At 41.7% G+C, this 12,213-nt stretch overlaps 1 protein-coding gene across 2 annotated transcripts in view; it reads left to right on the forward strand.

Annotated features, from left to right (window-relative positions):
- The window catches only part of ZC3H8 (zinc finger CCCH-type containing 8), a 40,207-nt gene that overhangs the window by 6,857 nt on the left and 21,137 nt on the right, over window positions 1–12,213 (forward strand). The window contains exons 3-4 of one of the 2 annotated variants that reach the window (XM_090281733.1): window positions 8,458–8,692; window positions 11,891–12,024. In XM_090281733.1, coding sequence (XP_090137859.1) covers window positions 8,458–8,692; window positions 11,891–12,024 — 369 coding nt within the window. The remainder of the gene's footprint in view (window positions 1–8,457; window positions 8,693–11,890; window positions 12,025–12,213) is intronic. The other variant, XM_090281734.1, reaches the window with a different exon arrangement.

The raw sequence follows: 12,213 nt of genomic DNA on the forward strand, positions 1-12,213 counted from the left end.
TTATTTTTAATTCTTAAGTTCTTTTTTTCCCTTAAGTCATATCTGCTTCTTCTGGATCAGTTTTCTCCTTTTCCTGCATTTTTGTTCTATTCTCTACATCAGGAATCAGTAAACATTTTCTGTAAAGGACAAAACAGGAAAAAAAAGTTTTTGTAATACAGGTTTACTAATGAGAAGAATGGGATTCTTCTTGAGATAATAAGTTGTTTAATTAGAGTTTGAAGTTATTCCTCCTATCAAAATTGATGGCAAAGATTCTTCTGCTAATACTGATCTGTAATTAGATGTATATATTTCCGTCTTTGAAGATGTCATACTACAAAATGGTACTGCTAGCCCACAGTATAGTTTTCATTGAGCAAATTTATTGCTTGGAAGGCATTTGTAGAACTTTATTAGACTCTTCTTCTGAAGTTTGTCTTTTAAGCATGTCATTACATTGCAGATTAATCACTTCCATTTAAAGGTTAGGTGATAACTTCTCAGTTGCAGAGTGAAATGGATTTTGAAATGACATTTTTCTTTGCATTTGTATTAAAATCTGACAAACACTGCTGGAACTGTACTTTGAGCCTGGAAGATAACCTGCTGCAAATTTGTGTGGGAATGGACATCTTGTTTTTTGTTTTATCTTTGGACAGTGCAGTGATACTGAGCAGTATCAATAACTCTTCAAGAGCCAAGGAAAACCACTTGATAGCATTTGTCTTATTTTTTTAATTGTCAAAGTTTCTCCCAGTTTCCTCATGTTTTTGAGCAACTTTTCTCGCCAAAAGACTAGTCGTCTTAAGTAACTTTATTTTCTCTGGCCACTTTTTCAACTTCTGCAGTTAAATAAGATTTCATTAACTCACCCTCAGCCGCCTTTGGTGGCCAACAAACAACCCATTCAGAAACTTGCTTTGATTGCAGTCTCATTTTCATTTTCTATTTTTATGAAGAAATAATTCTGTGATATTTTGTTTTACTCTTTTGAATTTTTCTAACCATTGTGATGAATGAGTGCTTTATATTGCAGCGTTGAAACATATTATGTTCTTTAAGCACTAAAGAATTATTACATAATCACCATAATGTTTTGCCATCTAATTGGACAATAAAATAATCCACACTTCACTGTTCCTTAAATATTGGGTTGGCCAAAAAGTTCATTTAGTTTTTTCTATAGATGTCTCTAGCAGTGCTTAGTTGTTTTTAACTTCCTTTGAAACAATTTTGTTAGATTGTATTGTGCCAGCTGTCATATTGGTGTGCATTTGGGGGAGGAGGGGATTAGGCAGTGAGGGTTTATTGAGGGAAAAGGGGAGGAAGGGAGGGGAAGGGGAGAGGCAGCTCCTGGACCAACTCAAGGTCCCGTAGGAGCAAGAGGAATGGGGAACGCGGAACGGGGAATGAGGGGGGGGACTCCCAGTCCTCATGGGCCTGTAGGAGTCCAACCTGTACTTCTGCAGGCACCTTTTTTATACTTGTCATCCACACATTTTGGGGAGGGTGAGTTTGCTTATCAACATATTCAGTAGGTCATTTACATCTGATTGCTTGCCTCCCCCCTCCCCCCCACCAGGTTAGTTAGTTAACATATCAGGCTAGGTTCATTACCATTTCCCCTGGGAACGGGTTCAGTCCATCAGCATATCCTTTGGGAACTGCTAAGTCTACCATCATATCTTTGGGATCCACTAAGTCCAGGGCCAGGTTGATTAGCATATACCAAAAGTCCAGGTGTGCATTCTAGCTGCCTCCATGTTGACATTTCCAGTCTTTTGTTTGTCATAAAAAGAATGATGCTGAGGTCCAGGGTCACAGATGGAGGGTTTAGGGGAAAAGGGCGTTGCAGTTGTTCTGACTACTTCGTGCTGACATATTGTTACAGAACCCCTGGGCTGCTCCAATTGAAACAGAACCCACGGGCTGTTTAGTTAGGGGCCTGATTGCCCGCCACCAGAATTATAACTCAATACCAGAGTTTAGTGAAAAGAAAAAGAATTGTTTATTTAATAGTTATATAGGTTTAGATTTGCGGATTTCTGCCATTAAGTCTTATGTTCCTTAAAACACCCACAAACACATATCCTTGCCTCCCCCTACCAAACCAGGCTAGCTTTAGAAAAGTTAGAGAAACCGTTTCCCTACTTCCTAGACACAGTTCAGCTTTACCAGTAGCTGCCAATCATTCAATTCTGATTGGGGAGGTCTTTCTGCGTTGTGGTGCTCACCAGCTTTTAATCTGGAAACCTCACGGATTCTCTGCCTCCTTGTAAAGTGCATGGAGTTTTTCCTTCTTTGTAATTCACATCGAGAATCCCCTTTTCAAAACAGCATGGTCAGTGTGTCCCCAGTTAAATCTTCATGGTCAGAGAGTCTCCCCTCTTAAAATAGCATGGAGAACCTAACCTTCCTTTGTAATCCGCATGGAGAGAACTTTTTAAAAACACGTGGTCAGTCAGTTCTCAAAACTGCATGGTCAGTCTGGTTAAAATGTCTGCCGCTTATTTTTAAATCCCTAACTGTGTCCGGTGACGCAGTCGGCATGGTCCCCAGTTCTGACCATTCACAGAACCTCACGCAGGCTCTGTGTGCTCTTTCCATACTATCCCCCCACCTCCAAGACCCCTCCCAACTCCTTGAGGCCTTGGAAACATCCAAGCCATTTGTGTAACAAAGACACCAGCCACCAGCCTCAGGCATGTGAAGGCATCCTGAAAGCTGCTTCCTTCTCCCCATCCCCCAGCCTGCAAGCTCGGGGGGTTTTTGGACACCCCTCTTCTGTAACAATATGGGCATAGTTAGAGTGTACATTACCCTCCGTGTTTATATTTCCGATGTTTCTTGTGCTGGCAGGGGTTGAAACCGATGAGTAGATAGGAGCATGATGGTGTGAGCTGTCTGTGCCGTAGCTGTAGCTGACAAGGAGTCGCAGGAGGCAGGGTCCAAGAATGAGAGGTAAAGTAGTGTTAGCAAAGGTGTAAGAAGGGGTTGTGGGGCTTTTACTCCCATTCAAGTGGTGTATGTCTCAGCCTGGTGTGCGGGCTGGTAGCGGTAATCTCTCAGCATTGTGGTTGAGTGGGGTGCCTGTGCCATAGCTGCATTGACCGCCCTATGGATAAAATAGTATAATAAATAATGATGCTGTGTGGTGGATTCAGGATTTGATTCCCATCAGCTTCAGAAAGAATGCATTGTCCACAGGATGGGGCAATCTATTGTTCGGGCAGCTGGTGGTCAGGGCCTTGAGTTTTCCAGGTCTTTACTAAGACTCAGTCCCCTGGCTGGAATGGGTCAGGCGAATAGACAAACCCATTGAGACAAAACTCGACTAGTTGGTGTCCGGTGTGGATGGAGGGCAGGCCATGGCAAAGGGTCCGGAAACGGAGGTCGTGAGACAGGCAGATCTCTGAGCAAGGTGCGGGAGGAGGGGCAAGAGGGTCACGGGGTAAGGCTGGGATGTGCTGCCGCAGCCCACTGCTCCCCTGCCCACAAGCTGCTGTTGACCTCTCTCAGAGCCCTTCCCGGGTTTTGGCACCAAAATGTCAGGGCAGCCTTGCTCTGAGAAATCACCCAGAGACCACTGTGGGATTAAGCAATGGGTTTATTGAGGGAAAAGGGGAGGAAGGGGGGGAAGGGGAGAGGCACCTCCTGAACCAACTCAAGGGCCCATAAGAGCAAGGGGCAAGGGAGATGGGGACATGGGGAATGGGGACTCCTGGTCCTCCTTGTGGGCCCGTAGGAGTCCCTGGTGTGCATTTTTTTAAAAAACTTATCAAAAGTGTTGAATTTTTGTGCAGCCATTTTAATATTGAAGAGGGAGGAAAATACGCTGCATTTTTGGTGTATCATGTGTTATTATTTTAAGAAAGATAAAAATGCAACTGAAACTCAAAAAAGGATTTGTGCAGTGTATGGATAAGGTACTGTAACCTAAAGTACATGTCAAAAGTGGCTTGCAAAGCTTTTTGGTACCATTGACATTTTGGCCAAATAATTGTTTGCTGCAGGGCTGTCTTATGCATTGGAAGATGTTTAGCAGCTCCCTTGACTTCTACGTACTAGAAGCCAATAGCAGGAGATAGCCTACATACTCAAAATATCCAAATCAGTAAAGTTACTGATGAAAATGAAAAATGTGTCTTTTATTTTACAGAAAAACCTAAACGGACTTTTTGGCCAAACTAATACATGGCGTTTGAAGTTCACTTTTCATATTCTGACATGGTGGGTATGCACTGTTAATGAAAAAAAATGTCATAGCTTGGCAAATGCTATCAAGTTCTGTCACTAAGGTGCTCCCAAATGCCAGAATGTGGAGAACTTGCTCTGGGGTTACCCATGTAAGGAAACCTGGCTTTTATCAAGCATTTCAATTTCTTTGGAAAACAGTCTTCTCTTTTTGCCCAGGTTAAACATCCCACTGCCCCCTTCTCTCTAAGGGTAAACTAAACTCTCTGATTGTATTCTGGTGAGTGGTGAGCAGAGAGAAATTGTTATAATAGGTTTGTATGTTTAAATGTAGAATTTTAATTTGTCCTCAGTTATAGCCTCATTTCTCACACTCAACCTAAGCCCAGCCTCCATCTTAGAACTTGCTTTTGTTTATCAAAAATCTGCCAAGAACTTGTTGAATTCCTCTCAATTACTGATGGAGGTACTTCATGGCCTTTCCTCCCACCCTCACCCGCACCCTACTATGGAACTATGAATTTTTAAATTTCTGTACTTTATTTCTGTAGAATGTCAGGAAGCTATACAAGTTCAATAAATCATCCTGAATCAGAAGCAGAAGCATCTTTTACTTAAAACTACTTTAGTTAGACTTCTTACAAAAGGAAAAAAAGTTATAATATGTTTGTATGCTTTCTAAATTATATAGAAAACAGCAAACATCAAAGCAGTGAGTTTATAGCTAGTTATGTGAAGAAAGTATTTAAGCAGTCATTTGTATCTTGTGTATTTAGGTGCCCTCTGAAAAGAATCATATCAACTGGTACTACTCATCTCTCATGTATAGGAAAACAAGATAGTTTGATGATTGTCCTGGTTTTGTTTATGTTGCTAAGTTATTTCATCTCTTTAATGCAAATAAATCAGACATTTTACTTACAGTTAAAGAGGTCTGCTTCAGTACTGTAGGCCTGCATGTTTTATGCCAGGGGGACACTTAGTCACTCATTTGGATTGTTGTAATATTTTGATTCTGAATGAAATCTTATTTCTGTGTTTGACTAAGCTAAACTTCATAGGAGCTTTGGCTATTGAATGATTTTTTTTTTTGGTTCTCTCTGTGCCCACTAAATAAAATCAGTGAGCGACTTCCGGCCAAGATGGAGGCTTAGACAGACGCGCTAGGTCTCCCTCTACAACTAGAGAGGAATACAACTACTTCAAAACAAAGGATAACTAGAAATTCCAGAAAATAAAACTACACGGAAGCCCAACATATGAAGTTATAAACCAGCGGCGCTCTTTGGGCAGGTAGGACGAGAGAAAGGGGGCGGAGCCGTTTGCGGTCGCACCTGGGACAGCGGCGGGGAGAACAACCCCGGCTGCAGTTGAACCCCCGGCAGCTCGCGACCCCAACGCTGGGGAAAGCAGCCACCACATCGCCTTGAACAGTGAGGCCCAGGGGGGCGGGAGGACGGATCCCGGTCTCCTAGCGGAATAACTGTGTGAATCCATCTTGGACCCCCGCCCCCAAAGAAAGTGCCACAGGGCTGCGAAATAGGTCGCGGACAGGCGCCGGTCGCTGGATTGTGACGCGTACACAGGCACTGCCCCCGACAGCCGGCCCAAGAAAACAAAACGCATCTGTCAAAATGAGGCAGACAACTATAGAAATCCCGGTGGCACAGCTCACCAGGCAACAGATGGAGAACCTGACAGATGAACAGATAAGAAACCTGTCAGATGCTCAGTTCTGGGCCATTGTTATCAGGTGGCTTACAGAATTCACAAAAGATCTGGAAAAAGATGAGAAAGAAGCGAAAAGCACTCATAACGAAAGGAACAAAACCACATACGAGACAGATGGTGAGGAAATAAAATCCAGAGTTCATTTCAACAAACCGGAATATGGAGAAGGAACAAGCAGTCAACCAATGCAGCGAGAGGAAATGGGAAGCAACGATGAGAGGATCAGAAACCTCTGGGACAGCTATAAAAGGCCCAACATAAGAATCATTGGTTTGCCAGAGAGCGAGGAAGATGAACTAGAACTTGAAAAATTGAGTGAAAATATAATAAAAGAGAACTTCCCAGACTTGGGGAGGGAAATGGACTTGCAGGTCCAGGGGGCACAGAGAGTTCCAAAAAAACTGGACCCAGGGAGAGCCACTCCAAGACACATTATAATCAAAATGTCGAGGATTAAAGATAAGGAGAGAATCTTAAAAGCAGCAAGAGAGAAGAAAAGAATTATGTACAAAGGGGTCCCAATTAGACTATCAGCTGACTTCTCAAGGGAGACCCTGCAGGCAAGAAGGGACTGGCAAGAAATATTCAAAGTAATGAAAATCCAAAACCTACAACCACGAATACTCTATCCAGCGAAATTGTCATTCAGAACAGAAGGACAGAGAAAGTGTTTCCAGGACAAAATAAAACTGAAAGAGTTCGTTAGATCCAAACCACTGTTGTATGAGATGTTAAAGGGACTGGTTTAGAAAAAGGATCAAGGCAATGAAATCTAAAATGAAAACTGCATCACAAGAAACAACAGAAGCTAGGGAATTGAAACAAAGGCAAACTAAACAGGCAACGAGACTGGAAAGAGAGCTATGGGTATGGGGAACATGTTGGGGGGAGGTCAACGGGGAGGGGGAATGGGGAGAGGGAGGGAGATGATATAGGCATTAAGGATTATGGTAGGAGGGAATGGAATAGACAGAGGTTGAGAAGAACTGTATGCACAACTAATGGACATGATCTAAAAGGGGGGGACAACTGGAGGGAGGGGGGCCACCGGGTGGAGGGGAGCAGAAGGAAGGGAAATTGACACAAATGTAATATTATAATCAATAAAACACATTAAAAAAAAATCAGTGAGCATAGAACCAAGGTAAACACAATCATCATAACAGGAGTCAGCCAACTTTTTCATAAAGGACCAGTTAGTGCATCTTTCTGACTTTGTGAGCTATATTGTCTCTGCTACAGCTAAGCAGCCGTAGATAATAGGTGATGAATGGGTGTGATTGTGTTCCAGCAAAACTTCTTTACAAAAACAGGAGGCCAAGCCAATGTTTGCCAACTCCTGACCAGAAGGTTTGTTTATAAGTTTTTGTATGGTGTTAGTTGAAAAAAAATGGTGCTTTCTTGAGGACATGGAGACTGAAGAACTTGGTGGCCTGAAAACTGCTGGATTGGTTGGTAGTCTTGTCTGGTGTAATGAAGATAAAGTGTGCATCGAAGCCCTTGTCAGGTTAGGAAACCTTTTCAGTTTGTTTGGATTCTTCAAGCAGGAGCAAATTCATTTTCTAGGCCTACAGTCAGTAAACCCTTACATTGGACTACCTCATATTGATTATAATAGTGATTCTTCCATTTTGTTTCTTGTTTGTTTTGAATTCTTTGCCTCCATCAGTTAAGAGAAAGTAGATAAGAGATCGGGCCTAGACATGTTCTCTAGAGCAGGATCATCAGCCACTTTAATAAGACTGTCATCTCTTCCTGACATGAAAATAGGATCCCTTGGGGGGAAAAAGGAGCCCTTTACACTTGGATTTTTTAAATAAACTTTTAAGTTGAAACATATTGTACATATTCATTGTAATTACAGAACTGGGTACAGCTGTGTAACCAATACTTGGAAATTTTTATACTCAAAGGAGTTTCAGTTGTCTGCTGTGATCACGCTCGGTTCTCCAGGCTCAGCGGCCAGCCCGGGCTGCTGCAGTGGATGCCTTTGTCTGCAGCTGCCTCTCACAGCAGCTCCAGCAGTGGTCAGAAAAGGGTTTCTGGCAGTGAAGTTAACCTGAATAAAGAGAACCTGGCAATTCTTTCTTCCTTGTCATCACGGCTGCCACCTCTTTTGCCTCCAGTGCTATGAATTATGTGAAAAAGAATGGCTTTGGTGGCTATGATATATCTATCTTAGTGTAGTGGGTTTTTAATTGCGCCATTATCATTTACTTTTATGAAATCATGAGTTACTGAATTAAGCTATTTAAAAGTATAGTTAATGCAAAGGGAAAAATAAAATGTGAATTATAATACTATAATTTCTTTATACTAAGTAATTAAGATATGGGGGATTTAGGGGTTTACTCTTCTTAATTCAGCAGCGTACATATTCAGAGTCTTCCCTCAAATTATCTTTAAGGGTGGCTGCTGTGCTGGGTGTTTTTTGTTCGTTTGTTTTAATTCTGGAAAATTTCAAATACATAAGAGTGGAAAGAATAGTATATGAACCCAATATACCCATCACCCAACATCAACAATGATCAGATTTTAATTTTTACTTAGTTTAGGCACTTTGGAAACTCTGTAACATCACCAAAGAATTTGCTGCGAAGAAAATCAAGAAGGACAGACTATGATGTATACAGTGATAATGATATCTGCAATCAAGAATCAGAAGATAAATTTACTGAAGAGCTTCAACAGTATATAAAAGCCAAAGAAATGGCAAAAGCTGCTGAATCCTTACCACTTTCTGAAGAATCCATGAAGAAAGAGGAAGCAAAGCGTACACAGAAAGGTAAAGGTCAAACTATTTTATTATTTAAGCAGTGATCCCAACCTTTTTGGCACCAGGGACTGGTTTCACGGAAGACAATTTTTCCACGGCCCTGGGCAGGACAGGAGACGGAGCTCAAGCTGTGATCTGAGCTCACTTGGTCTGCTCACCTCCTGCTGTGTGCCGGTTCTTAACGGGCACAACTGTTACCGGTCCTGCGGCCCAGGGGGTTGGGGACCACTGATTTAACATCTATCTAAGGCACAATCACAGTTGTCCATGAATTGTGCATCTTCTAAGATCATGGTTTTTATGGATCTTTACACCAGATGTGAGGTTGTGTGGCCTGAGACCCCCTACTAAGACCTGGCCACTCAGTGTACAACACTCAGTTTGCAGGAGGAGCTGAGTTCAGGAGGGCTATCAAAGGCCATGCTAAATCCTGGCCTCTGCATGTATAAAGGACAAGATATGTCTGTTTGTATTGCTGTCATTGAAGACGAATTGACTTAATGCCAGGAATGGTAGTGGTCAGACTAACTCCGACATGTATTCTTTCAGATTACTAAAATGAAATTTAGCCATAGATAATGAGGACAAGTGAGAATTATAAATGAAATTCTTTTTAGAAGGCTTATATTTGTGGATTTTTTTCTAATTTTAAAATTTTTTTCAATTACATTGATGTACAGTTTCAGGTTTACAGTGTAGTGATTAGACATTTATATAACTTACAAAGTGAGTTATATTAATAAGTCTAGTACCCATCTGACACCATATATAGTTATTACAGTATCATTGTGTAAATGAGATTTTTTTTTGCAGCTTATTATTCCAATTTCTTAATTTTTTTAGTTTATTTTTTATTTTATTCATAATTTTTAAAATATGCTTTATTGTTTATGCTATTACAGTTGTCCCAATTTCTTTTCCCTTTGTTCCCTTCCACCCAGTGACCCCTCCCTCCCTCCAGTTGTCCCCCTCCTTAGTCCATGCCCATTGGTTGTGCATATAGTTCTCAACATCTTCCTATCTACTCCACTCCCTCCTTCTATGCTTAATTCCTGTACCATCTCTCTCCCTTTCCCCCCTTCCCCCTCCCCACTGACCTCCCACCAAAATGTTCCCTATACCTATAATTCTTTTCCCACTCTTGTTGCCTACTTAGTCTGCCTTTGTTTCAATTTCCTAGCTTTTGTTGTTGGTTGTTGTGATACAGTTTTTATTTTAATGTTTGTAGTTTTGATCCTCCTTCTAAACAAGTCCCTTTAACATTCCATATAACAGTGGTTTGGATCTGATGAACTCCTTCAGTTTTATTTTGTCCTGCAAGCACTTTCTCTGCCCTTCTATTCTGAATGATAGCTTCGCTGGATAGAATAATTGTGGTTGTAGGTTTTTGCTTTTCATTACTTTGAATATTTCTTGCCAGTCCCTTCTTGCCTGCAGAGTTTCTTTTGAGAAATCAGCTGATGGTCTTATTGGGACGCCTTTGTATGTAATTCTCTTCTTCTCTCTTGCTGCTTTTAAGATTCTCTCTTCATCCTTAATTTTTGACATTTTGTTTATAATGTGTCTTGGTGTGGTTCTCCTGGGGTCCAGTTTTTTTGGAACTCTCTGTGCTTCCTGGACCTGTAAATCTGTTTCCTTCCCCAAGTTAGGGAAGTTCTGCTTCATTTTTTTTTCACATACTTTTTCAATTTCTAGTTCTTCTTCACCCTCTGGCAACTCTGTGATTTGGATGTTGGTCTGCTTATAGCTGTCCGATAAGTTTCTGAGCCTCTCCTCATTTTCTTCACTTCTTGTTTCCTCTTTCTGCACTGGTTGACTGTTTGTTCCTTCCCTATGTTTCAAGTTGTTGATTTGATCCCTGGTTTTCTTTCCCTCACCACTAGTTTCGTATGTGTTTTTGTTCATTTCAGTAGTGCTAGCCTTCATTCCTTCCCTGTCTTGTTTAAGATCTGCTGTTAGGTCTGTAAGCATTTTTATAACAAAGCTCTGAACTGAGCCTCAGAAAGATTTCCTATCTGCTGCTTCATTAGATATTTGCTGTCTGGTCAGCTGCATCACCGGGATCTTTATCATGATCTGTGCCATCCTGACCATTTTGTGTTACCTTTGCTTCCTGGGCGTGGCTGTCACACCTTCTATGCTATAGAGGGTGGAGCCCTGTGCACTCATCACAACTGGGTGACCTGTCTCAGCACGTTGTGGCGTTTTCTGTGAGGGGTGGGGATCCAAGATGGATTCCTGCTGTTAACTCTCCACTGAGAGACTGGGAGCCTCCTCCTCCGTCCCCACCCTCTCCGGGCCTCAGAGTCCAAGGCAATGGGGGTCTCCCTTCCCCGGCTTTGGAATCGCAAGCTTACGGGTCTGGTCTGCAGCCAGGGGTGCTCACCAGGTGCTTCTCACCTCCCCCTAAATACGGGTGTCTGTGCTTACCACTGTCCTGCCTCTGTTGCTGCTGCCACCACGGACAGCACAGCTTGAACTCTCCTCCCGACTTCACCCCTCCTACCTGTCTGGACAAGCACCACTTCTTTATAACTTCATATGTTGGATTTCCATTTATTTTCTGGAACTTCTGGTTATTGCTGGTTTTGTGGTAGTTGTATTCCTTCTTAGTTGTGGAGAGAGATGCAGCATATCTGTCTATGCCTCCACCTTGGCCGGAAGTCTGTAAATGAAATTCTTAATCTCATTTCACCGACTGCTCCCCCCTTTAAATGTTTTTGTGTTTAAAATGGGTCATAGATAAATTTAATCTATATGAAATGTTTTCAGTGAAAAATGCGATAAGAATATATGCAGTTGGTTTAAACATTTGAAGTTTTACTGTTATAGTGCTGTGTCAGTTCCTAATTAGATTCTTAATACTCTAAACATGTCAGAAGGATTTGGCTTGTGGCTAGCAAGACTGATTTCAGTAATTATCTTGTTGTTGATTTTTCTGACAATACTACATATATTTTTTTCACAGAGAATGAATTGGGTCCAGAAATAGTGATTCTGTCTTTGATATCTTAATCCCTCAGTTTCTAGGAAGACAGATCAATATCATGCCTGTTCACTCATTGAGCAGAACTACTTTTAAAGAGTAAATTGCTATTGTACTTTTTTTTTCCCTGTGATACTGGTTCTTATCATCTTTTATTTTTTTACTGATTATTTTGCTATTGTACTTTTGTGTTATCATTAAAATTAACTTTCTGATTTTAGCCATTAAACAAAAAAAGAAAAACCTTAAAGCTGCCCACAGGAAAGGTAAACAGAAGAAAATGAAGCGGAAATGGCCTGGTGCTGCAGACGAGGGATCCAATGCATCACTGAGGAATCGTGGCTCACAGGAGCAGGTACAAGGATGATTTCTGTCTTATCCTCAGCGACAAGCCACAAAGTGAGGGTGATCAGTAGTGAAATCCCCAACCTCAGTGGGCTACACATTCTCTCTCATGCAGGAGCCACCAGCACCCACTTACAGCCTTCATGTTTCACCTGATGCTTTGGATACATACACACAAGCCCCTTGATTTTTGAGTGTT

This window comes from Furipterus horrens, unplaced genomic scaffold, assembly GCF_987537825.1.
Source record: "Furipterus horrens unplaced genomic scaffold, mFurHor1.1.pri manual_scaffold_6, whole genome shotgun sequence".
In the NCBI taxonomy this organism is placed as follows: Eukaryota; Metazoa; Chordata; class Mammalia; order Chiroptera; family Furipteridae; genus Furipterus; species Furipterus horrens.